The sequence below is a fragment of the Dufourea novaeangliae genome, unplaced genomic scaffold (genome assembly GCF_001272555.1).
Source record: "Dufourea novaeangliae isolate 0120121106 unplaced genomic scaffold, ASM127255v1 scaffold168, whole genome shotgun sequence".
Classification (NCBI taxonomy): Eukaryota; Metazoa; Arthropoda; class Insecta; order Hymenoptera; family Halictidae; genus Dufourea; species Dufourea novaeangliae.
Genome location: NW_015374062.1, coordinates 835,067 through 862,259, shown reverse-complemented (window position 1 = coordinate 862,259; position 27,193 = coordinate 835,067). Strand labels below are relative to the sequence as shown.

Here is a 27,193-nt window from a genome sequence, read left to right as displayed (position 1 = left end):
GAAGAAGAGAAACCAGCAGAGACAACAGTTCCTTGGCTTCGTGACAAGAAAGTTCCACGAAAGATACCGGAGAAAGAGGAGGAGCCGGTCGAGGACATTAAATCGGTGACCCTGAAGCCGGTGAAACGCGAACGCGCACCTGAAGAGAAGGAGAAACCGGAGGAGGTGACTCTGAAGCCTGTAAAACGCATTCCACGTGACGAAGAAGAGAAGGAGGAGGTACAACTGAAACCCATTCCGAAACGCAAGCCTGACGAGAAACCGCGGGACGAAGTTAAATTAAAACCATTCCAGAAACCAAAGCCTGAGGAAGAAGAAACCGAGAAACCAGTACTGAAACCATTTGAGAGGCCGAAACCGGAAGTCCCGGAGGAAGAGAAGGTGCAGCTAAAACCGTTCAAACGCGAGAAACCGGAGGAAGAGCAGCCGGTAGAAGTCGAGGAGATATCGTGGCGTCGGAAGCCGAAGCCAAAGAAGCCCACAGTACCAGAAGAGAAGCCTGTCGAGAAGGAAGAAGAGAAAGAAATTCCGAAGGCAGCTGAGGAAGTCAAAACTGTTGAGGATAAGGTGATAATGAAAAAGGAGGAAGAGACAGTCGAAGATTTCAAGTCACTGGCTCTGAAACCGGTGAAACGTGGCAAGAAACCTGAAGAGAAGGAAGAGAAGGAAGAAATCACGTTGAAACCGGTGAAACGTCTTCCGAAAGAGGAGGAAACGAAGGAAGAAATTAAACTGAAACCGGTAGAGAAGGTGAAACCTGAAGAGAAAGAAGCGAAGCCACTGAAACCGGAAGTAACCCCTGAAGAAGTGAAACCGACTGAAGTTTCGGAATTGCCATGGCAACGTGGTAAGAAGAAGCCTGAGAAGGTACCAGAGGTCACAAAGGAAGAAATGAAAGTTGAAGAGGAACAGCAAGAGGTATCTGAAGTGAGTTGGCGAAAACCAAAGAAAGAGAAAGTCGTGAAGGAAGAAAAGCAACCTGAGGTTGAAGACTTCTCATCTGTCGTATTGAAGCCAACCAGACGAGGGAAGAGGCCTGAGGAAAAAGTTGAACAGGAGGAAGTGGTCCTGAAGCCAGTTCAGAAATTACCGAAGGAGGAAGAACAACCTGAGGAAGTGACTCTTAAACCAGTGAAATTAGAGAAACCGGAAACCATCGAGGACGGTCATGTTCCGGAGGAAAAGTCTGAGTTACCATGGAGACGTGGCAAGAAAGCAAAGAAAATAGTACCGCAGGAAGAAGTTAAGCCTGAAGACGTACCGAGAACTGAGGAAGAAGTACCTGAAGTATATGAATCTAAAGAAGAAATTACTTTGAAACGGGCCGAAAAGAAGAAACCGGAGGAAGAAAAAGCAGAAATTAAACTGAAACCTGTGAAACGAATGGAAAAACCAGAAGAAGAGAAACCGGAAGAGGTTGTACTGAAACCTGTGAAACGACTTCCCAAAGAAGAAGAAAAGAAGGAAGAAGTTACGTTGAAACCCATCAGGAAAGAAAAGCCTGAGGAAGAGAAACCGGAAGTAAAATTAAAGCCTGTTAAGAGGTTAGAGAAACCGGAGGAAGAAAAACCAGAAGAAGTAACCTTGAAACCTGTGAAACGACTTCCTAAGGAAGAAGAGGAGAAGGAAGACGTTACTTTGAAACCGATAAAGAAAGAGAAACCTGAAGAAGAAACACCTGAAGTTAAATTAAAACCTGTGAAACGGCGCGAAAAGCCACAGGAAGAGAAGCCTGAAGAAATAACGTTAAAACCTGTCAAACGACTTCCTAAGGAAGAAGAGGAGAAGGAAGAGGTTACCTTGAAACCAATAAAGAAGGAGAAACCAGAAGAAGAAAAGCCAGAAGTTAAATTAAAACCTATTAAACGGTTAGAGAAACCGGAGGAAGAGAAACCTGAAGAGGTAACATTGAAGCCTGTGAAACGTCTTCCTAAGGAAGAAGAGGAGAAGGAACAGGTTACTTTAAAACCGATAAAGAAGGAAAAGCCAGAAGAAGAAAAACCAGAAGTGAAATTGAAACCTGTGAAACGACGTGAAAAACCAGAGGAAGAGAAGCCTGAAGAAGTAACCTTGAAACCTGTGAAACGACTTCCTAAGGAAGAGTTGGAAAAGGAAGAAGTTACTTTGAAACCAATAAAGAAGGAGAAACCAGAAGAAGAAAAGCCAGAAGTTAAATTAAAACCTATTAAACGGTTAGAGAAACCGGAGGAAGAGAAACCCGAGGAGGTAACATTGAAGCCTGTAAAACGACTTCCTAAGGAAGAGGAGGAGAAGGAAGAGGTTAAGTTGAAACCCATCAGGAAAGAAAAACCGGAGGAAGAGAAACCGGAAGTAAAATTGAAACCTGTTAAGAGATTAGAGAAACCAGAGGAAGAAAAACCAGAAGAAGTAACGTTGAAGCCTGTGAAACGTCTGCCTAAGGACGAAGAGGAGAAGGAAGAGGTTAAGTTGAAACCAACCAGGAAAGAAAAACCGGAGGAAGAGAAACCGGAAGTAAAATTGAAGCCTGTTAAGAGGTTAGAGAAACCGGAGGAAGAAAAACCAGAAGAAGTAACATTGAAGCCTGTGAAACGTCTTCCTAAGGACGAAGAGGAGAAGGTTACTTTGAAACCGATAAAGAAGGAAAAGCCAGAAGAAGAAAAACCAGAAATTAAATTAAAACCAGTAAAAAGATTAGAAAAACCAGAAGAAGAGAAACCTGAAGAAGTAACCCTGAAACCTGTAAAACGACTTCCTAAGGAAGAAGAGGAAAGGGAAGAGGTTACCTTGAAACCGATAAGAAAAGAGAAACCAGAAGAAGAAAAGCCAGAAGTTAAATTAAAGCCAGTAAAAAGATTAGAAAAACCGGAAGAAGCGAAACCTGAAGAAGTAACCCTGAAACCTGTAAAACGACTTCCTAAGGAAGAAGAAGAGAAGGAAGAAATTACTTTGAAACCAATAAAGAGAGAGAAACCAGAAGAAGAAAAGCCAGAAGTTAAACTGAAGCCTGTTAAACGGTTGGAAAAACCAGAAGAAGAAAAGCCGGAGCAAGTAACTTTGAAACCTGTGAAACGACTGCCTAAGGAAGAGGAGAAAAAGGAAGAGGTTACTCTGAAACCAATCGAAAGAAAGAAACCTGAAGAGGAAAAACCTGAAGAAGTCAAATTAGAACCAATTCCAAGACCAGAAAAGCCAGAAGAGATCAAGAAGGAGGAGGTACCATTGAAACCAATTGTGCCAGAAAAAGTCGAAGAAATAGTTGAAGAGGAAAAGGTTGAGACTTCTATATTCCCATGGCGCCGTGGCAAAAAGACGAAGAAGGCCGTCGATTTCAAAGAAGAAGTGACAGTGGTACCGATCGATCAAGATACAGTAGTCACCCAAGTACAGGAATCGGTAACTGTGGTAGAACAGAAATCCGAACAAATCGTTCAAACGAAAGCCGAAGAAATCGTAGAGCAAAAGCCCGAAGAAGCTCCGGCAGTTTCCTGGCGAAGGCCGAAGAAGCCTGCACCAGAGAAGGTCGAAGTCACCGAAGTACAACCAGAATTAGTACAACAAGATGACAAATTAGTCGAAGAAGTGATAGAAACGTCTGAGGTAACCTGGCGAAGAAAACGAAAGCCAAAGAAACCAGAAGAAGAAGAAAAGAAACCTGAGGAGGTGGTTCTTAAGCCTGTCAGGAAAGAAAAACCTGAGGAGAAACCAAAGGCAGAAGTGCCTGAATTGAAGCCAGTCAAGTTGAAAGAGAGACCAGAGTCACCTGAGGAAATAGTAGAGAAGGAAGAAACAGTGATCGAAATAACCAGAAGAAAGCCAAAGAAGCCTGAAGAAAAAGTGGAAGAGACGGTGGTTTCCGTTCAAGAGGATCAAGTGACCCAGAAGACGGTCAAAGAAGAAGTTACGCAACAAGTGGTCGAGGTCAAGCAAAAGGTTAAGGAAGAGGTACAAGTTGAAGACCGTACGAGGAAACGCAGACAGCGTACCCAGGTCGAAATATCTATCACCGACAAAGATAAGAAAGTCGCCCCGAGATTTATCCAGAAACTTCAACCAGTAATAGCAGAACCGGAGAGCACAGCAAGGTTCACTTGCACGGTTCTGGGCAATCCGTTCCCCGAGATATCTTGGTACAGAAACGAGCAGGAACTTCACGCCAGCGAGAAATATATCATGACCATTTACGAAACGACCGCCGCGCTGGAGATAACGAAAGTGAAGGAGGAGGACGCAGGAATGTATTCTTGCAGGGCGTCGAATCCGGCTGGAGTAGCGACGTCCACCGTGAATCTCGTGATATTCGGTACTGAAACTGCTCGTCGTGATGTCTGTGTGATATTGTACTGGCTTTTTTTTAAATAATTGTTTAGGCATTAAAGAAACGCTTCAGATTTATTTTGTCCTAAATGTGTGTGTTTAGGTTATTCGGATTTATTTAATCGATAGATGTTTGTACTAGTTGCTGCAATTTGATCAGATACAGGTGTCTAAGTAAATTGCTGCATGAGGAATCTTTTGTTTATAGTTGAATGGATTTGAGATGAAGAGAGAAAATATTTCGGGTCATTCATGTTGATTTGACCTGTTCGGAGAACAGATGGATGTTAAAAAATGGCTACTTTTTAACATCCTCCTTTAAAATTGATATTAAAAATTGTTTGATGCTGGTTTTTACATTTTAATTAAAAAGAAATCCATTTTATTGTAAATTTAGTCTATGAATATGAAAAATGTATCAAAAGTGTTGGTCAATGTTTCAATATCTATTACACGATATTCAACCTTTTAGTTTTAATTTACTTTAGATACGATTCTTGTAAAATTACACATGTGGAATCTTTTTCATTTATTACTATAGACAGTAAATTTAATCATTAGTTCACTAATTTCAGAATACGTGGAATCATCTCTAGAAAATGTACTTTTTCTAACTGTTTTCTGTCAGTTGTCATAAATTCTATCAGTTAACTAAATCCTAACCCCCCAGTGATCAAATCAACCTGCAGATTTATTTACAACTATTCATATATTCATTTTCTAAAAAAAAAATCATTAAATCCTACACCTTTTATTTTTTTTTCTAATAAATTAGTCAATAATCACAAAAATAAGCCAAACATTAGTGAATAATCACCACAATGGTTAGAAATTAGTGAATAATCGTCAAAATAGAGAACAATCACAAAAATGCACATACTGCATCATATAGCTCCAAAGTATAATTTAAAATACATCGAACCTTTAGACACCATCTGCAACATCTTAACAAATAGAAAGAAGCTTATGGTCTTTACAGGGTACAATTTACAAGAAACGTTTGTGCATGAAATTTCTGTGGTATTCAATTCAAGCTACCATTGCAATGTACTTAATCTCGACTCGATTCCCCAGAAAAAGAAGAAGAAGGTGTGGCGCCACACTTCTCGACGCCCATCAAACCGTTGATGGTCGAGGAGCACAAGCCAGCTCTTCTCGAGTGCGTGGTCACCGGAACGCCAACGCCTGAAGTGAAATGGTACCGTGGCGAGCAAGAGCTGAAACCTAAAAGGGGCAGGGAAATCACCTTCAACCCTGAAACTGGCGAGGCGAAACTTCATATACTGGAACCAACGCCTGAGGACGAGACCGTTTATCGCGTACGGGCGGTGAATAAATTCGGTCGTGCCGAGTGCAGAGCGAATTTGTTGATCAGCAACGTGGTTAAAGTCAGCAAACCGGAAGTACTGAGGGCGCCCAAGATCACGAGACCTCTCCCAGCATTGGTCGCCGAGCGTGGCCAACCTCTAACGTTGTCAGCCGATTTCGAGAGCAAACCGACACCGGATGTGAAATGGTTCCGAAATGGCGTCGAGATCGTGCCATCTGATGAACGTGTCATCAAGATTTACGAGGAGACGGCTGAACTATATATTCCTGATGTGACAAAGAAAGATGGCGGCAAGTACGAGGTCAGAGTACAGAATCCTGCTGGTGAAGCTAGGAGCTCGGGATCCGTTACGGTTAAGGAGCGCAAGGATAAGACGGACGAGGTGAAAGCTCCGAGATTTGTCGAACCTATACAACCACAAATCGTCGCTGAGGGAGAGGTCGTGATCATGGAAGCTCGAGTTGAGTCCTATCCGACCGCGTCGTTCCAGTGGTTCCACGAGACACGTCCTTTAGAGGTACTCATATTTTTACTGAAAGTTTGTTGTTCCTTTATATGCCAGACAGTGTAGTAGTTTTAAAGTATACAAAAAACATTCTTCGACCATAAACGTCCACAGACTATTATACTAATAATAATCGACAACTGTAAACGATAATAATCAATACTAAGTATCTACAATTAGGATACCGTTTGATACTTCCCAGTGATTACTTTGATATCGAATTGTTAGAATATCATCAATACATATTTATCAATTCTATCAGTATCCTTGGTGTTAAAATAACAATTCAAATTCGAAGTAAGCCTACAAGATTGTCAAATCCAACTTGAACTAAACATCGAATGAAAATCAATTAAACATTACATTGTTTACAGTCGACGCCACAAGTGAGGATCGTAACTCAAGAGAACCGTTCGATTCTGATGATAAAAGAGATCAAGACCGAATACGCGGGCACGTACACCTGCCGCGCGGAGAACGTTGGCGGCTCTGTCACCTGTACAGCGACCGTAAATCTCTTGGAGACCCCGTGGGAAGAGACGGTCGAGCTGGTTTCGCCGACATTTGTCAAGAGATTATCCCCGGTGAGGGTCATGGACGGTGAAAGCGCGAATCTGACGTGCGTCGTACAAGGGAAACCGACGCCCCGTGTCGAGTGGTACCATGACAATAAGCCGATCAAAGAGGGAAAGGAAATCACGATTATGCAAGACACCGAGGGTGTCTGCAGCCTGGCCATTACCGAGGTGTTCCCCGAAGACGCCGGTGAATACACTTGTCGTGCCGTGAATCCTGTTGGCGAGGCTGTTTGCACGTCGTCGCTTATCGTGGAAGGTAACGACTTGAATATTATAAATATACTCGGTTGAGTCGTGAATAGACTGCGAAAGTTCATGCAAATTTAGAACCTCCAGGTACTAATATCGGAGAATTAAAATAAATTTTGAATTTAGTATTAACGGATTTACTACGTGGATAATGTACATTCGAATTTCTATATATTTATTTATTGTACATAATAAATTTTACATTTCCAGCATACGAGTACGTACCAGACTCAGAGATTGCGTCCTCGATCGTTGCAACATCTCTTACTACAGGGCAAAGTGGTTCAGAAGAAGATCTCTTATCTCCTAAGGTTTGCATAAAAAAATTACCTATTGCGACAGAAAAAAAAGTACTTATACAGTACTACCAAATGTAACATAACTAACAGAACAGATATTCGTATGAATTCATATTTTAATATAACAATAGATTTTTATGGCATATTTTAAAACGTCATTTATTATGGATCGACCTAATATCAAGGAATTGGATATCTGAATTGCATTTACTAATATTGCATAAATTAAAAATTGTTTTTCAGGAAACTCCCCTATTCGACACAGATACGGAAGAATCCGCACCGGAGATAATTAAGAAGCTTCCTCAGTTAATTCCTATCAAAGACGGAGAATTAACCAGGTATGGAAATACTCAATTCGTGATAATTAAGATTCACACTAACAATAAATAATAATAAATCCCATTTCATATATCAAATAGTTGTAGAAAACAGTACCTACAATAGAACCTCGATTATCGGAAAAAATAGGAGCCTACCTTAAAAATTACGAACCCTTTTTTTATTAACCTGTATACTCGATCTAATAAATTTATCATTCAGCAATAAAAATTATACGAAATATGGTAACCATTCCCAGTCTCCTTAGTCATTATTTCGTAACATTTGCCTTTTTATGTACAGACTGGAAGTGAAGGTCAAAGGGAAACCGAAGCCAGAAGGAAAATGGTACAAGCACGGTGTAGAAATCGTGCCGTCGCAAGAATTCCAGGTCGAGGACTTCGAGGACGGTACATCGGTGTTGACGATCGCCGAAACGTATCCCGACGACACGGGCGAGATTGTGTTCGAGGCTCACAATCCGCTCGGCGTGTCGACTACGACGACCTACCTGTCGGTGGAAGGTAATTATGTCTCGATGCTGTATGCATATGAATTTTCTAAAACCAAAATGTGGTGGAAGCTTCGCTAATCTGCTTGATACGAGTTCTTTTCAGCTGCGCTCTACGATCGGAAAATCATCATCGATGAAATCTCCTAATATTATCCCCCTTACCTCCCAAATGACGATCATATCAGACTCACACTGAACACTTTACATCCTTCACCTACACTTTTTTTATATTCTTTTATCCGACGTTCCGCTAACTCGTCGGGCTCTTTGAGTTCCATCCACTTTGGCCCTCGAACGATTGCACGAAACGATAGAATATTCTTAACCAGTTTATTTCATCAAATAAGCAGATTTGACAAAAATAAAATATATTTAATATATTCTATACTATTTAATACCCAAATATAGCAAATAATATTTAATATCTAAATAGCTCAATTCAATATCTAACTACAATACAATTATATATTCAAATATAGTAAATTATGTTTAATATCAAATTACTAAAATTCAATTTCTAAATACAATTTATTAAATTTACTATCTGTTCATTTTTTTCAATTCTCTGTTCATCAAAAGACTTGAAAAAAGAAGTAAACGTTTTTATCATTAAGCCTTCACTGAAAATGTTTTCGATACTCCCTAACGATTATCAAGATTGCATCTGTATTTTTACTTCGAAACAACACTGATTTCGCGCAATCGTCTCGAGGCCAAAGCCGAACAAGCGCTCTAATCCGAAACGAAACGCTTAAATATACGCTCTTGGCGTCGCCTCGAACGATGGAGCTGAAAGGGCCGAAGGTCCGAACAAAAATCTCTAACAATCTATCCGTTGTTCGACCAGGAATCCTCGGAACGAAGGAGTACAGAAAACCGTCGTGGGTCTCACAGATGGAGGAGATGCAAGAAGCGCTAAAAGGTAAGAGCCAGTCCGACATAGTCGGATGCATGCTGAGTGAAGCGGAGTGCAGTTTCTCCACCGACAGTCTCGACGATCGGGCGATCCGTGACGAAAGCTCGCAGCGTGACAGCTCCACAATGATCAGCGAGTTTTCGTCCACCAGAACGTTGATGAACATCGACGACGAAGGTAAGAGATACTTCGACAAAGACGAGGAAACATCTCCAAAAGGATTCTTCCTGACCAGAAGATACTCCGACTCGATGGGTGTCGAGCAGAGTATAAACACCATCGAATATTCATGGGAGATAAACGTGTCCAGCAGAGAAAGAACAATAGAAACGTTCGACGAAACCATTGAATTTGAATCCTACAATAAAGAGGATATATCTTCAGCCACAACAATAGCTAATCGAGAAAAATGTTCGACGAAGGCAAGGGAAGAAAAGAAAACGTTGGACAGTCCAGAAGAGAAACGTGTGCCGAAGAGGAACTCGGAAACGAAGCCGTTCTCGGCCACCGTGTCCGTGAAAGTGAAACGGGAGTCGCACGGAACTGGCACGGGCAAATTGAGCGCGCAGAAGACGAAGTTACGAGCCTCGAGGAGCCCAGTATCGGAAAAACCAACGTCCCCCGTAAGAGCGACGAAGATCGCCGCTGACACGGATACCATCCGGAAAGTCAGGTCTCCGTCACCGATCAGGGCGAAGTGCGCCAGACTATCGGAATCCGTGGTGAATGAAAGGCAGAGAACCATAAGAACGAAGAAATCGTGTTCCCCGCCGCCGACAAGGACGGATAGATCGAGACTCCTGTCAACGGCTGAGAAAATGTCGGCTGGTAGGGTGATCAGGGCGAACCAGTTGGATGAAAATATTACCGATGACAGTGTTGCTTATCGAATGACAGAGAATGTCGATAATATTCTAGTGAACGAATCCATGATGGAAGTGTTGAGAAACGAAAGAAGACAGAAGATCGTGTTGGATTTCAACGAATTCCCGCCACCGAGGTCCGAGAAGAGAAGCCACACCCGAATTAATCCGGATTCGCTGAACGTTCCCGAGCCTGGATTTTATTTATCGCCGATCGAGGAGAATAGCGAGGCGTCTACCGGAAGCGGGCAAAGTAAAGTTGCGACGGAGAGTTATGGGAAAACTATCGACGCAGGATTGGAGTACGATCATGCGAGAAAGTATCACACATATCCGAAGTCTAGAATTCCGGTAGCTAGATGGTCGAAGGAAAGGCGAATCGGGAACCTGATGATGGACCCGAAGATGTATCCGTTGGAACCGCGTGAAATCGATCTGGAGGCGTTCCAACAATTGCATACGGCGGACAGTCAAGAGGAATTGCAGGAATTCTTGTTACTGGAGAGCCAGTGCAGCGGGAATCTCGGATTGGCGGGAAATATGTCGGCATCCGAGGTATCTTGTAGCGATCATCACAGTGAGGACGAAAGGGGCACCATGTCAGGTATTTTTTTTTCTTTTATTAACGATTTCTTCATTTACCGACGACTTTAATTATCGGTTTGTACCGTTGTGGACGAGTTGTTTAGCATGGATTTGATTTTGTTTGGGTGTGTCATGTTTTTCTGCTAATCAGATTACTGACATCGGGGTCACGCGAGTCGCACAATCACCAACCAGGACATCAGGTAAATCGTGCAGTGGCACGGTTTCTGTTTTTCTTTTGTAGTTTGCTTTTTATTTAATTCTGTCCCGTTGTGATTTCAGCCACGCAATCTGTACCACGATTCATTCAAGAAATAACGGACGTATATGCGAGGGAAGGTGAAAGCGCGGTGTTCGAGTGCGTTTATTCCGGCAATCCTGCTCCAGGTAGGGTCAATCCACGTGTTTTGGTGACATCGATGTTATTAGTACAATTTGATTTATTTATTTTATCCGTTTTATCCCCTACCTGACAACGTTTTTAATGCCAGTGCTCGGCAGAGTTACCATTAGGTTGTTAGACAGGAAATGGCAGTTTTGTTACCAGCATTTTATACATTGAACATTAGACAAACTAAGATTCAATAGATTCTGTACACGTTATTGGTTGAAATGCTTGTGTTACATTCATGTTATATTACATAAGTACATATTACACTGAATTTGAAGATGGCCCGTCGAAGACATTTTTAGCTGTTATCTTTTCACCAGATGTTGTCATCACTAAATAATGTCTTTTGACAGAAACAAATTTATGAATACTATCTATGAATTTAGCCTAAATGTTTATCTTTTAATACACGTGAAGGAAATGACCGAGTATCGCCCAATATCGAAGTAATTTATACATAAATTACTATCAAATAAGCTCAGATTGACAAGCACTTATGTTAATTACGTTCCCACACTTTGAAACTAAATTACAGCATACTCGTGTATGAATGTTTAATGACCATGTATTTTGGGATTTCAAGACGTTGTATGGTACAAGAACGACAAGATGGTGATGAACACACAGAACCTGAAAGTGCGTATTTTCGAGGAGGACAAGAAAACGTCGCTGTTAATCAAACACGCGACCGAAGAGGACGACGCCATTTACGTTTGCAAAGCCACCAGCGAGATCGGTTTGGCCACCTCAAAAGCCAGACTGCACGTTACAGGTACAACAACTATACAGAAAGAAAAATACATTAACATTAAGTGTACCGATAAGCAATCTATCGTTTGTTAAATCCAGTATACATTTTCTAAAAAATCGAAAGTTAATGGCGTTCCAGTAATATTTGTCGTTCAACAGTTGCCGTCATTTTTAAAGAAGAAAAGGTCAGAAAGTTGCTTTGCATTTAAACTATGTCACCAGTTTGTTAAAAATCAATAGTGAATTACTAATTCGTACATCTAATACATTTCACGTCAGTTACATAAATTACACGTTTTAAAAATTTGAACAACGCCTATGGTTAAACGTTCTTCTCCGTAGATATTACGGGTGAGACGAAATTCTATGACGAAGAAGAATTTATCGAAGAACAGATTACAGAAGTCAAGCCGAAGGAACAGAAACCGCACAAAAAGAAGAAACCCGAATTAAAGAAAGCCAAAGAAACGAAAGAGAAAGTGAAAACCGAGCGTGTGAAGGTAGACAAGAAAGAAGTGCGCAAGGAGAAGTTGGTTCCTAAAGAACAACCGGAAGAAAAGTTCGTCTAACTTAGTCTTATTATTTAAAGTTGTATACTCTGTTAAATTTTCTTTATAATTAATTCATCTGTATATTAATCTGTCAGGAAAATCGTCGACATCGAGGAGACACAGGTACTTGAAACGACCGACGTTATTGAAGAGACTCCCACAGAGGTGAATACCAAATCACAACAAAATAATTAAAAAAAATGTTTGAAATAATCTCTATTCACCCCTGCCTTATAATTTGTTTACGATTACATTCTGTAGAATCACCTTGTTTTAATAGTTTGGTGATCGGTCATTTATTTTCCACCAACCTAATACAGGATGTCCATAAAGTCCCCATCTACTTTACAGAAATTGTTGAAAAAATAACAAAACTCCAAGTGCACCTATAAAATATTCGTTCACCAACGTTCCCTTGCATTTTTGTTCTTTTCTCAGCAATTTCTCTAAAACAGATATGAACATTATGGACACCCTGTATTATCCAATGTTCGCCTTATCAAAACAATCGCAAACGACGCAGGTATCGCGAGCAAAGAAGATAGTCCCAGTCCAGGAACCGGTCCTGACGGAAGCAGTCGCGTCTCTGAAGAAGATCGACGATAAGAAGCCTCAAGAACTAGCCCCCAAACCTGAGGAGCGTGCGACACGCGTGGTGGAAGAACGCGAAGGGGTGGTCGTTATCTCAGAAGTGACCACCGAGGACTTAGCGCCAGACTTTGTGGTCGAAACGATGGTCGACCGTGCCCAGGTGACATCAGAAACCTTGCAAACAGTTTCGGTGTCAGAGGTTCACACGGAGACCAGCGTCCAAGAGATCAGGCGAATGGAGAGCAAGCAAAGAAAGGCCAAGAAGACGGTGATGACAGAGGAGGAGTTGTTCGAGGAGAAGCCGAGAGAGGCGATTGTGGAGGAGAAGCCAAAGAAGAAGAAGAAGACGGTGAAAACACGCGAAGAAGTGACCATAGAGGAGGTCGTCGAACGACAAAGGGAGAACATCGCGAGGGAAGTCGAGGAAATAATGGAAACGCTACACGCGAAAGAATTTGGCCCTGGCGAAGCTCCTCTAAGGGAATTGGCTACGATTGGGTACCTGGTGCGGCAGGGTGTATCTGTGAACGAGATCAACGAGAGCCTGTACAGGACAGACAACTTCCCAGCGCTGAAAACACCCGAGGCACAGAACGCTCTTGTTCAGCTGGTGGAGAGGGAAGGACATGGCGCGCTGATCACGCAGGTTCTGACAGAGGAAACGACTACAGACGAAAGCGTTGTCGCTGCCACCGTTGGCTTCCGTGCCTTCATGAGAATGATCGAGCTACAACACGTCACCGTTGAAGAGGTGCTCACGCACTTCGCTCCGGAGGACTTCCGGCCACGCGCTTGGGAGGTCACAGAAGCCACGGAAGTAAGAAGTTCAGATGATTTATTCTGTAGAGAGATTAATTTCAGCTTGTTTTTATTTTTTAACTTTGGAACCCATTCACGAGTGATTTATACAGGGTGTTTCAAAATAGCTTCGATTCCTGGAAATCAGGAGTTCCTGGGTTGATTTGAAAGAACTTTTTCCTCGAAACTCTTTTTCTGTTGATTACATTCTTTATACTCTTGTGGAAACGTTTAAAAAATTAAAACAATTTATTTTGCAGAATTCTTCATATTAAAAGAATTATTTTTTCCTTTGTATTATACAACATTTGTAAAAAAGCTATTTTTGCTATCTACACATGCCATTCTCCACAAAAGAAATCAAACAGTTTCCTATAGATTTCGCGGTGAATGTGGTAAAAAAAAACTGAATATAGCTGAATTACTTGCAACTCGACGACTTGAGTAGGGATATTCTATAAAAAAAGATTTGTTCTCAGGTTGAAACGGAGCAACGTGTCACGGAACGAGTGGATATCGTCCGCAAAACGGAGGTCCATTTCATGGGTAAGTCGAGACCGCGTGAGACGCTAAATTCCAAACCGAAAAGGAACATTGAAAGCATTTAATGATCTTCGGACTTGCAGCATCACAAATCCGTTGCAGTTTTTTTTTTCCTATCGATATGAGATCATAGATTTTGGTGTGTGCTTGCGTGGCTGCCTATAAATACAACTTGTATATTTATTTTTGTTTTCTTGTAAATATTTCTCAGCTTCACAGCTAGACATAAGTTCGACTAAGCATGCGTTTTATTGTTTTTTTTTTCTTTCTTGTACATACAATTATAACCATATACGAGAGAGGAAACGTTCGGTTTCCCTCGTTAACCATAAGTACGTTTTGACACTGTACATTTGATTTTTATCGAATAAAAGGATATTATCACTACGTGCCATAATAACCCTGTGTGTTTTCGTGTATTCTCCTGTTTTGTGTTCGTTTGAGCCTCCTTCATTCCCGAAGCTCCCACGAGAACGAACGATTTGTTTGTTTTTGGTTGCAGAGAGGAGGGACGAAAGAATAGCCGTCCGCACGCAGGATATTCGAGACATTAAAGGTTTGAAGCAACGTGTTTCAGTGCATGGGATATACATTCGAATAATTCGCCATTCTATTAACGAATGGAGAGCAGTATTAATCGTTTTTTTCTTATCATATATCTTCGGGAAACGGATCAGTGTCCGAACAGTCGACACCACATCAAGATATCTTGTCATCCGCATTTACTAGTTCTACTTTGTTCACTTTAATCTCCTTGTATTTATAAATTCAACATTCCAAAACTGAATTAAGTAACTGTTTTTCCGCGTATTTATTATACCAGAACTGTCGGGATGGACAACCGAATAGGAGATGATTCTATATACAAAAATAAGTAAAACATTTTATATAACATTCCTTCGTACGAAGCTTCGTTTTCGAAAATATGAAACTGAAAGTCATTCGCAGCTGTTCTCGAGCATGGCTGACTAATTTGTCTGTCTATCACTTGGAGTTTCTACTTATAATTAGAGCGAACACTGACGGTAGCAAGTTATTATTTGTTTTTCATTGGTCTTGCATAATTGAAAGCTCTTAATTATCAATGAGCAATATTTTCTTCTAAACTTATCACTTCTAATTATATAATTCTAACAATGTTCGTCTTTCAATTCCATCAGTCCTAACATCTTAGCAAGGAAAGAACACTGAAAAATATTTTCTGTTCAAATTATACTGTCATCTTATTTACAAAAGGAGTAGATTACTCGTTACTACGCCTAATAAATAAAGTTTTACTGGAAAGCTAATGCTAAAGCATATATATCTCATGAATTTTCAAATTTCGATTTTTTTCGAAACCTAAGCTTTCTAAGAACAAATGTAGCATCATCTACCTGTACATTCCAGTTGTCCTGACACCCTGCATAATTTTTAGACATATTTCGTGAAGGAACTATTTTCTTCCGTGAATTCCATTAAAAAATATATAGTATTCAAAAAAGTACAAAAATGTAGTTTTTACCTAAACTTCTATTATTCTTAGAAAATTCTCATCATTTTATCTAAATTTGTATTATATTCTCTTTAAATTCTTTAATTTTTTTCCTTCGGGTCATCCTGCATATGAAAATCTTATTATTTTAAGTCGAATGTGGTAATTCTGAACGGATACCAAATTTTCCATTGATCGTATCATATGGAATTCAGCTTATACATCATTCTAATTACTTAATGAATATCTCATCTCATTTCAAGCTCGCTCATACTGACTAATAGTGCCGGTGTAACGTAACAAAAAGAATCCATATATTTATAAAGTATATACGCGTATCGATCGCACGATACGGTCTCTACGTAATGATTTTCTTTTATTATTCTTTCAGATGCATGAAGCTTTACTTGATCGAATAATAGCAGTAAATAATGTCTGCTTAAGCCGCTATGCTTTCCACGCGCCGTACCCCCACCGTCGTAACACACCCCTCCCTGTAACGCAATTAAGAGCCATCCCCCAGCCCACTTAATCATTTATCCGATCCAAACATCGAAACTCGACGCTTCGCGTTATGAGCTTCGCGCTGCTAATGCAGTTTTTACTGTAAGTAAGATAGAACAATGTGCTTCGATTCATGTTATTTCCATGCATTTCATAACCAATCATAATCGTTTTGTATGTATATTTCGTTATCGTATCGGTAGTTGAATAGTCTTTTTTTCTTATTGTTTGGAACGTGTCGAATTTAGACGAACCTGTGAAATAATATGTAATTAATAACGATAATAATTTTATAGTTTTAAGTTTCAAATTAAGAACGTCTGTAAAATATGTATTGTACGAACACATGATATTTCACGGTTCCCAATTATGTTCCGGTAGTAAGTGGAATGCAACTTGTTACTTTTTACATTTGTATTTTCTTGTTACTGTTACACATTCAAGTTACACACTCACATGAATCTCTGTATAACAATGTTGTCCTACATACGAGACAATTAGATGGGCGTTTGATATGTCTGGTTTTTTTTTCTTTTCGTTTGTTTCGTTCGGTAGTTGAGCACGATGTGTAACAGACAAGCGTCTCTTATTTTTGTGTTCATGTTGGTTTGACTTCTGGCCGGGCTTCACTATTTCTTTCTATTTATTACACGAAAAACTCGCACACGCACCGTCTTTTTATTAAACAACGCATGCCATAGCGCCTGCGATTCAGCTACACTGCACACTACTCTACACCGCAAAACATTCCAGAGACATCGTAATTCGTCCATGAAAACGATACTCCACTATTTTTTCTACATTACAGAAATTATAATCACAGTTACAAAACGATAATATTAATATTAACCCAATCAAGGTGAATATTCTCTGAGAAAATAATATTATATACAATACTGTGTCAAAGATTAAAGTATATTGTAAATATTTTTCAATTTGGAAAAAGGTTCAGTACACTACAACATAATACGATACCTTTGGAAGATGCGTCGAATGAAACTGAAAACATGCTGTTCACACGTTGTCCGCTCTGTTTTTTTTTTTCTTCTCCTCAACACCTTTTATTTCTTTCTGTATTAATAAACACAAAACTCGTGGCGGCGTGCACTGTCCGTAGGTTTTTTGACTCTTGTTTCGTTGAAAGCACGATTCTTGTCTTAGCAAGCAGCATCCGCATCAATTGGTTCGTCGCATGAAGTCTAAAGCAGCGAATGGTTTTTCTTACTAGCAGAGTGCGTCCTCAACCGTATTCACGTACACTCGCGTGATTCACACGAAAATTCTCACATACTTTCCACAGAATACGAGGACACACGGCAGGCACACACAACACTGCGCGTACGCAAAGATACAAAACCAACGGAACAGATCGAGGCGAGAAAGGAAGATAGGGAAGAGGGGGTTCAGGTTGTAGAGATCGAGGAGATCGAGGAAACAGAACGGGCGAAGAAGAAGCGAAAGGACGTGGAGGAAATCGAGGAAGAGATAGAGACCGTAATAACAGAGACAGACACGAAGGGCAGGCTGACTCAGAAACAGAAGAAACGCGATGAATTAGAGAAAGAGGACGTAGAGGAAGAGGAGGAAATTATAGAGAAAGTGAGGAAAGAGTTGAAACCGAAACGGCCACAGATTGGCCGGGATGAGGTTCAATTGGAAAAGACCGAAGAGTTCGAGGTGAAGGAAGACAAGTCTGTTGCTTCCATTATATTGAACGTTCCTAGCCAACGTCACCAGGTGGTGCCTTTGGATCGTACGACCGAGCAGGCACCTGGCAAACCAGAATTAGAAACAGCAAAACTCACCATGGATACCATTACACCATTGACAGAGCAACTAGTCCCAGTTCAAGAGAAGGAGATCGATGACATCAGTCAGATTAAACCCATCGAGCGCAAAGCATCTCTCGCGATCTCACCAGTGGAACCATACTCGATCACAGAGACGACCGTTCAGGCGTCCACTGGTGAATTTTCAGACACCTTCAAACCCACATCTTACGAAGCTACGCCAGCGATAGTCCCGTCAGAGGGTCTGGTAGTCAGCGAGACTCTGGCCAATGACGCCGGTGTGTCAAGTCTGACCATCGCTAAACAGGAACTCAGCAGGACAGCGGACGTTAGTATGACCGTTCAGGAGGCCACAACCGTGTACGAGACAATGGTCAGTCAGAAAGAAGTACCAACGGAGGATTTCGTCTCGCCTTTGACTGCCAAGGCAGAGGACAGCATTTTACCGCAAGTAGGATTGTCCGTGTACGAGGTCCAAGAAGGTTTAGCCGAAGACAAACTGGAACCGATGAAAACTGTACCCACGAAGCCTAGAGTGAACGTCACCGCTGTTGAACCATTGATCGTCGAAGAAGTCCGCGCAGAGGACAAGCCAGGGAAATACTATCCAGAATTAATAGTCCCCACGGAAATCGCCACGCAGTCCATAATATCCCAACGACAACGGGTTACTGAAGAAATGCACGCGCCTGAAAAAGAAGGCGAGTACGTGCCGGGAAGACTGCCACCTAGCCAAAAGGCGCAAATTGGTATTTCCTATGGGAACGAGACAGCTGTGATAGAGCAGAACGTAATCCAGGAGAGCGAAGGAGTGTACGTATCAGAGCGAAAGATTGACACTTTCGAGGCTATGACTAACGTTACCTTGCTGGAAGGAGTCTCAGTGTCGACTGTACAGACTCAAGATACGGAGACTGACCTGACGATAGAAGAAACGAAAAGGGCAGTTGCTGATCTGAATATCATCGAAATACCATCCGCTGTGACGGTAGAGACTGTACCCTCTGAGAAAGAGACAGACTACCAGCCAGGCGACAAACCAGCGACCAAGACTGCTGACACATCCATATCTTCGTTGGAAATCGGTTCCATCTCGAGTACTGTCGTTCAAGAATCCGAAGGAATTTATCAGCCAGACCAGCAACCGACTAAAGTATTGGCAGAGACGTCGATCAGACCAGAAGAGTATGTTCTGGTCTCAGAGATCCACACGGCGGACTATCCATCAGACTTCACGAAGGAACTGAAGTATGTCCAAGAAAGTGGTACCGTAACGGTACAATTAACCGAGGCCAAAATGATTCAGGAGACTATGACTCACGACCGAGAGACCACAATGGAAGAAATTGCAAAACCCGAAGAACGCGTAGTGGAAACTAGCTACGACGGAATCAGGAGCGTCGAAGTGTTCCAAACGACCTCTATAGAGAAGGAAGCTGATCTGAAGATCTTCGAAATGCCAGAGTCTCACCGTGGGAAGACTGTGCCAACACATCCCGTTGTGTCGTTGGAGGTTGAGATGACTCAGCCAGAGGATAATTTAGGGGAGATCACCAAGGAGATTCCATCGCCTGGAACAGCAAAGATAGAAACGATCAGCTTGCAGGAAACGGTCGTAGACGAAACCGTCGTCGCCGAAGACTTGGCTCCGGTTCAGAAGGACAAAGTTCCAGACTCAAAGGTTGCAGAGATCGCGATGAACGAGATCGAGGGTCTTCACACGACCATGGTGGTCACCAGCGAAAGGGAAACTGAATACACAGAGATCTCTGAAGTGAAAGGGGCTTACGCAAGCACAGAATTCACCACCCAAGAGGCCACAATGTACGAAGAGGTAAGAACACATTCGCCGACAGGGGAATACGTACCGGAAGAGAAACCAGCTTCCGGTGTAGCCCAACCGTCTCACGTGACTCTGGAGAGTGTCACCGTTGCGATACAGGAAGTCGCGGAGAAAGAAGATCTGTATAGAACTGACGTGAAGCCTGATGGAAAGACAGCAATAGTAGAGCTGACAGAGCCTAGACCAGGTGCAACAGTAATTGAAATAATTCCACACGATCGAGAGAACGTGTACAACCCCGATGCCAAACCACAGGATTACACTGCCCAACCGTTTATATCTGGTCACACAGTGGCCTTGAAATCAGAGACTCTGGTAACTCAAAGCACCACAGATATGAGTATCGACCAACCGAAATCAGGAAAAGCTGTTCCTCAGCGCGATGCTCTGGAAGAACTGATCGTGACGGAAACCAACATAGCAGAGACAGAGAAAATCAGGGAAGAAGATACACAGCCGTTGACGCAGAGCGCAGAAGTGGAGATCTGCTCGAAGTCGGAGAAGCTCACCGTGACTGAAGTGATGAGTGTTTTAAGCGAGGAGAAACTGCAAGTAGAGGATCTACCCAAGGAGAGAAAAGTCACCATGGGAATTACCAGCGGGCACGAAGTAGCTGAGATGGAGGAGACTGTGATCGCGAACAACATCGATGTTCTGAAAGAAGAGAAGGCGAAGGAAGAACACGCTAGCCAACAACAGAGTGGATTGGAAGTGGTCGAACAGACTGAGATATCAATTTCTGAGAAAGAATCCCCACTGCAAGAGGACGTCAAGCCTGACACCAAAAACGTTCAGGTAATGTTCGAAGAAGGTCAACAAAGCATCGTGGTTGGAATGACTTATCCTGAAGACAAGGAAGGTGTATTCACTCAGGAAGAGAAACCAAAAGGCGCTGAAGCGACTGTTGATATCATTGCCCAGGGAGTAGCATCTAAATTCGAAATTCTGAGCGACACTGGCTTAACAGAGCTGCCAAGTGAATCGATCCAAGAAACGAAACCTACAACTACAATATTACCGATTCAAGCAGCGGTTGCAGAAGAAGTTCAGACCAGGGAAACCGAAGCGCCGTTTACCGAGATAAAACCCGATGACAAAATAGCGAGTCTCGAATTCGTAACTGGAGAAGGTTTGATCGTTTCCGCTGTGACGACTGAAGATAAAGAAATCACTTTGCCCGAAGCAGAGAGGCCCGAGACCAAATCCGCCACTTTCGATATTCCGACTCACATCGTGGCAGAAACAAGCGAGACCACCACCACTGACAATCTCGGTGTATTCAAACAGGATGAGACGACCACCGCGACGGCTACCACCGATCACATCACTTTCCACAGCGTTATGACATCCGAGACAGCTCCTGGTGATCTAGAAAAGCCGATGGAAGATTTCGTGCAACCAGACAAGAAGGTTGTCGACGTCTCCTTCGAGGAAGGTATAGGAGTCACGGTGATCGAGACGATCGCATCTGACAAGGAGAAAGAGTACTTCAAGAAGCTAGAGATCCAAGGTGAACAGGCCACTCCAGCTTACGACGCGCACAAAGTCGCTCAGCTGATGGAAATCAATCCAGCCGCTGTTTCCGGAGATCTGGCTGTTCCAGTACCTGCAACATTCGCAGCCACGGAAGAAAGATTGCCATTTGAAAGTATAGTGCAGACTGAAACCATCGTATCGGAAACTGAGAAGGAATTCACTGACAAGCCTGTAATATCCAACAAGGCTGAAGTGTCCATCAGCGAAATTATCAGCGCCACGACTACCACTGAGATACCAGCAGACAAAGAGGATGTTCTACAGATTCCGGAGAAACCATCCGAGAAGCAAGCCAGCGTTCAATTCGCTGGTCATGTGATTGCAGAGAAGACCGAGGTCACGGTGGACTCTAGTGCTGGAAAATTGGAGGATTTGAAACCAGTGTCAGCGTCAGCGGTGCCGTCGAATATTCCTCTAGAAGCAGTGATCAGCTCGGAAACACAGCCTACCGAGGCTGAAGGTGTGCTAAGTAAAGACAAGGCGCCGACTCAAGCTCTGGCTGATCTGTCCGTGGTAGAGGAACAGGGTATACAGGTATCTGCTGTAGTTTTAGAGGACAAGGAAGAAGAGTACACATCAAAGGAATTACCAGAAATGAAAACTGCCGATAAAAGCCTAGTCGGTGGCCATCTGGTCGCCGAGACAACGATGCAAGTGGCCGACTTCAGTACTGGGGACTTCGTAGAAGAAAAACCATCCCAGGCTACCGCTATGCAGGAGCATATTCCGTTTAATCCGTTAATCGAATCACAGCCTGTTGTTCAAGAAAGCGAAGACAAATTTGTGCCAGATTTATTGCCGGAGAATAAAAAGGCTGTTATCGATCTCGAGGAAAGTAAGAACATCGTTACAGTGTCCCAAGTGACTCCAGCTGACAAGGAGTCTTTGTACGTTTCCGAAGAGGCACCGTCGAAACACGAGGCATCTGTTGGATTGGACACGACTCATGCGATCGCTGAAACCACGACAGTCTCTGTCGAAGACTCCGTCGCTACGGTGACTGTGGAGAAACCAGTCATCAAGAAAGCTTTATCAACGCAAGAAGTATACCAGAGTATTCTGGTTACGCAAGACGTCGTCCAAGATCAGGAAAACACGTTCGAAGGTAAATTCAAGCCAGCTGTGCAACGGGTAGAGATCTCGATCGAGGAAGGTAAACGCGTAACCACCGTCACAGAGGTCAGCGCAGCTGATCGAGAAGAAGTTCTGAAGACCATCCAAGAGGAAAAAACTCGATCAGCGGTACCGGCTATAGTCTCTGGGCACGAGGTCGCCGAAAGGTCTGAAATAATTCCACAGCAGAGCACCGGCGAGGTGGACATCGTCAAACCGGTAACAGCTACGGCTCAAGTCGGCCAGAAACCTTTTGAGACGATCGAAATGACGGAACAAGTGCTTGCTGAGAAGGAGGGAGACAAAATCGAGGAGTTGACGTTGCAGAAGACCAGCGCTCGTCTGACGGTGGACGAAAACCGTTTCATCGCCGTTACGGAGGCAACCACGACCCAAGACGTTGAGGCTGAATTATCGGAGATGAAGAAGCCTCGCGAAGAAATGGCGAAGCCAGCGATGGAGGGAAAAGAAGTCGCCCAGCAGATGGAGGTTAATCTCAGAGAGGGGCTCGGTGAAGTGCCTCAAGCTCCAAAACCAGCCACAGTTGAAGCACATCCTACGCAGACAACGTTAGAAAGCGTAGACATCAGTGAAACTGTTCCTCAAGAACATGGTACCATATTCGAGGAGAAAATGAAACTGGACGAACGCAGCGCTACTGTCAGTTTTGTTGAGGGCAAAAGTATCACCGTTGCCCATGTCATTACACAGGATAAAGAGGACACCATGACTGTAGCGAAGTACGCGGAAAACAAGGCGGAGGTGACCCTCACAAAAGTTGGCATGGACGTTGCCCAAACGGCTCAGGTGTTTATAGATCAAAGCACCGGTTCGGTTCAGCCGCTTGAGAAGCATGAAGTCAAGGCTCATCCCACGCAAGACGCTCTGGAACCTATCATCGTCCAAGAGGCACCTAGCGCGGAAAGCGAGGGACATTTCGATAAATATCCCAAGATGGTTTCATCCACCGCTGTACCGACCTTCGAAGAAGGCCACGGAATTTCCGTCACCGAAGTTACTTCAGCGGAAGTAGAGTCGGTACTGAAAGAGAAGAAGATGGAAGCTTCTCAGACAGCTACCAGTACCATCATTGCTGAACGTAATATAATCGAAACAACCACGATTGAGTCTCAAGTAAATATCCCAGATAAGGCCCAGGAAGTAACCATGACACCTCAAGTAGCCGTCCCAGGTCAAGACACCTTCGAAAGTATCATAGTAAATGAGAACATAGTCGAGGAGAGTGAACGTACCTTCGAGGGTGTGTTCAAACCTCAGACGCAGAAAGCAGACATCGATATCGAGAAAGTGAAGTCACTCCAAATATCTGAGACAGTCACAGAAGACAAAGAGACAATGTTCGACGTGGCCCCGAAACGCGAAGGTGTTAAGGCTACCCAGGACATAAGCCTGCTTGAGACCGTCGTAGGATCTATAGTGGAGAGTATTCAAAGTACTCAAGAGATTCACGAAGAGAAACAAGTGTCCTCCCAGGCGACCATGACTCAGACAGTTATCGAAACAGCGGTAAAAACTGAGACGACTGTTGGTGAACGTGAGGAGACATTTGAAGGGAAGTTCAAACCGGAAGAACAGAAGGGCAAGCCTCAGCTCGAAGGACTTAGCACCGTTACAGTCACCGAAGTGCTTTCCAATGAAATCGAAGACGTTTTGCCTGCAGCTGTTGCTCCCAAAGAGCAACAGGCACAACCTAGCCTAACAGGTAGAGAAGCTCCTGAAGTGCTACAAGTGATTACCGCTGCCACTACCGAAACATTGGAAAAGATGACTCAATTGAAGGAACAGCAAGGTACCCTGGAGGTGGAGGAACTCTCTTCTGTAGCAGTGAGCGAAGTAATATCGAACGAAGCCGAAGATATACTCACCTTGAAAGCTACACCTAAAGATCAGAAGGCAGACTTCAACATACTCGGCAGAGAAGCTGCTGAGACGGCCCAAGTTACAACGATGGTAGAAACCGAGGATCTTACGTTAAAACAACCAGAAGGACAGAAGGGAAAACCAACGGTGGATGAACTCATGCCGCTCACGGTGTCTCACGTGGTATCTAACGAAGTGGAAGAAGCTATGCCCGTTCCTGAAGTTCCCAAAGAGAAGACAGCTCAACCGAGCTTGCTTGGTAGAGATGTCGCCGAGACGATGCAAGTACTGACCGTTGCCAGTGCTGAGGAGCTTGCAGCACCGGTAGCTCCCGAAGAACAGAGAGGAAAACCACAGATCGAAGAACTGGCTCCTTTGACCATCTCACAAGTAGTATCCCACGAAGCAGAAGATACTTTACCTACTCCAGAGGTACCAGTTCAAAGAGAGGCTCAACCGAACCTGATAGGTAGAGACGTGGCTCAGACGATGGAAGTGTTAACGATGAGTAACGTGGAAACCTTGGCAGAAGCTACGAAGCCTGGAGAACAAAGAGGAGTCCCTGGCCTCGAGGAGTTTGTGTCTCTGTCAGTGTCGCAGACAGTTTCCACTGAGATGGAGGACGTGTTACCAAGTCCAGAAGTACCTGCAGAGAAAATGGCTCAACCCAGTCTACTTGGCCGTGACGTTGCGGAAACGATGCAAGTGTTGACCATGATCAGCGCGCAAGAATTAACAACATCACGAGCACCTGAAGAACAGAAGGGAAAACCGAATGTTGAGGAGCTATCCTCGCTGACGGTCTCGCAAACAGTGTCACACGAAGCGGAGGAAACTCTAGAGAGTCCTGTTGCTCCTGGTACAGTGAAAGCTAGACCATCACTGACTGGCAGAGAGGTGGCTGAAACGAGCCAGGTCCTCACCATGGCAAGCGCAGAGGAACTTGAGAAGCCAATATTACCTGAAGAACAGACGGGAAAACCGAGATTAGACGAACTGACATCGTTAACAGTCTCCCAGGTGGTGTCTAATGAACTGGAAGAGACGTTACCATCGCTTGAGAAACCTACTGAGAAAACCGCTCAGCCTCAGATGACTGGCAGAGAGGTGGCTGAAACGAGCCAGGTCCTCACTATGGCAAGCGCAGAGGAACTTGAAAAACCTATGTTACCTGAGGAACAGACAGGAAAACCGACATTGGACGAGTTGACATCTTTAACAGTCTCCCAGGTGGTGTCTAATGAACTAGAAGAGACGTTACCATCGCTTGAGAAACCTACTGAGAAAACTGCTCAGCCTCAGATGACTGGCAGAGAGGTGGCTGAAACGAGTCAGGTCCTCACCATGACAAGCGCAGAGGAACTTGGGAAGCCAATATTACCTGAAGAACAAACAGGAAAACCGACATTGGACGAGCTGACATCGTTAACAGTCTCCCAGGTGGTGTCTAATGAACTAGAAGAGACGTTACCATCGCTTGAGAAGCCGAGTGAGAAAACTGCTCAGCCTCAGATGACTGGCAGAGAGGTGGCTGAAACGAGCCAGGTCCTCACTATGGCAAGCGCAGAGGAACTTGAAAAACCTATGTTACCTGAGGAACAGACAGGAAAACCGACATTGGACGAGTTGACATCTTTAACAGTCTCCCAGGTGGTGTCTAATGAACTGGAAGAGACGTTACCATCGCTTGAGAAACGTACTGAGAAAACTGCTCAGCCTCAGATGACTGGCAGAGAGGTGGCTGAAACGAGCCAGGTCCTCACCATGGCAAGCGCAGAGGAACTTGAAAAACGAATGTTACCTGAAGAACAAACAGGAAAACCGACATTGGACGAGTTGACATCTTTAACAGTCTCCCAGGTGTTGTCTAATGAACTGGAAGAGACGTTACCATCGCTTGAGAAGCCGAGTGAGAAAACTGCTCAGCCTCAGATGACCGGTAGAGAGGTGGCTGAGAAGACTGAGGTTCTAACAGTCACGAATGTCGAAGAACTACTAAAATTAGAGAAACCAGAAGGTCAGAAAGGTAAACCTAACGTTGAGGAACTGAGCTTCATCACAATTTCCGAGGTGGTTTCTACCGAAGCTGAAAAGGAACTACCTAGTCCAGAGGCTCCCAAAGCACGTAAAGCACTTACGAAATTGGATAGTATAGAAGTGGTAGAAACATCAGAGGTACTGACAATGACCAACGCTGAAGAACTTCCCAAGCCCAAAGCACCGGAAGAACAGAAAGGAAAACCACAATTAGAGGAATTGCTCTCTCTATCAATCTCAGAAGTCGCTTTTGGCGAGGTAGAAACTGGACTACCAACACCTGACGAACCTACAAGTCAAACTGCCAAGCCTAGTCTCCTGGGTATCCAAGTTGCCGAGAAGTCACAGGTGATACCATCATCGGCAACCGGTGAACTGGAAGAGTCAGCGAAACCGGAAACGAAGAAGATAGTCCCTGAACAGATTCCATTCGAAAGTATCGAACAATCACAACCGGTTCCGCAAGAAAGCGAAGAAACGTTCGTGGTAGAGAAAACGACGAAGACAGCGACTGCTGAGGTCTCGTTCCGCGTGTCGGAGAGTCTCGAAGTGACGCAAGTGACAGCTACGGAACAAGAAGCTAAAGAAGTGATAAAAGGCGTGGCGAAGGAAGCTTCAGCCCAGCCTGATGTCATTAAACGAGAAGTTGCTCTAAAAACTGAGATTCAGCCTGAGGACGTGGCGTCCGAATTTAAAGTTACTAAGCCGGAAAGTAAGACGGCTAGGGGGGTAGACGAGATACAACAAGGTGTGATTGTTACCGAACACCTGACAGCCGGTGAGATAGAGTCAGACCTGCCCGAGTCTGCTATACCTTTCGCGAAGTTAGCGAGCGTTTCGATCCAAGCCGAACACCTGGAACAAGTTGTGGGTGAGTATTCTTGCTATCAAGGTATGCGATTGCTACTGACGGGACAGACGGGAACGACGACGGT

General features: G+C 43.5%; 2 protein-coding genes across 2 annotated transcripts in view; both read left to right on the top strand.

Annotated features, from left to right (window-relative positions):
• The first annotated feature begins 9,770 nt into the window (after positions 1–9,770).
• On the top strand, positions 9,771–10,659 carry LOC107190182. Its single transcript, XM_015578936.1, has 2 exons — positions 9,771–10,475; positions 10,608–10,659. Exons 1-2 carry the CDS (start codon positions 9,827–9,829, stop codon positions 10,613–10,615), a joined length of 657 nt encoding a protein of 218 aa, XP_015434422.1. The 5' UTR covers positions 9,771–9,826; the 3' UTR covers positions 10,616–10,659.
• A 1,946-nt stretch (positions 10,660–12,605) lies between these two features.
• Positions 12,606–27,193, top strand: part of LOC107190148 (titin-like) — a 43,539-nt gene continuing 28,951 nt past the window's right edge. The window contains exons 1-3 of the mRNA XM_015578900.1: positions 12,606–13,556; positions 14,017–14,083; positions 17,359–27,129. Coding sequence (XP_015434386.1) covers positions 12,606–13,556; positions 14,017–14,083; positions 17,359–27,129 — 10,789 coding nt within the window. The remainder of the gene's footprint in view (positions 13,557–14,016; positions 14,084–17,358; positions 27,130–27,193) is intronic.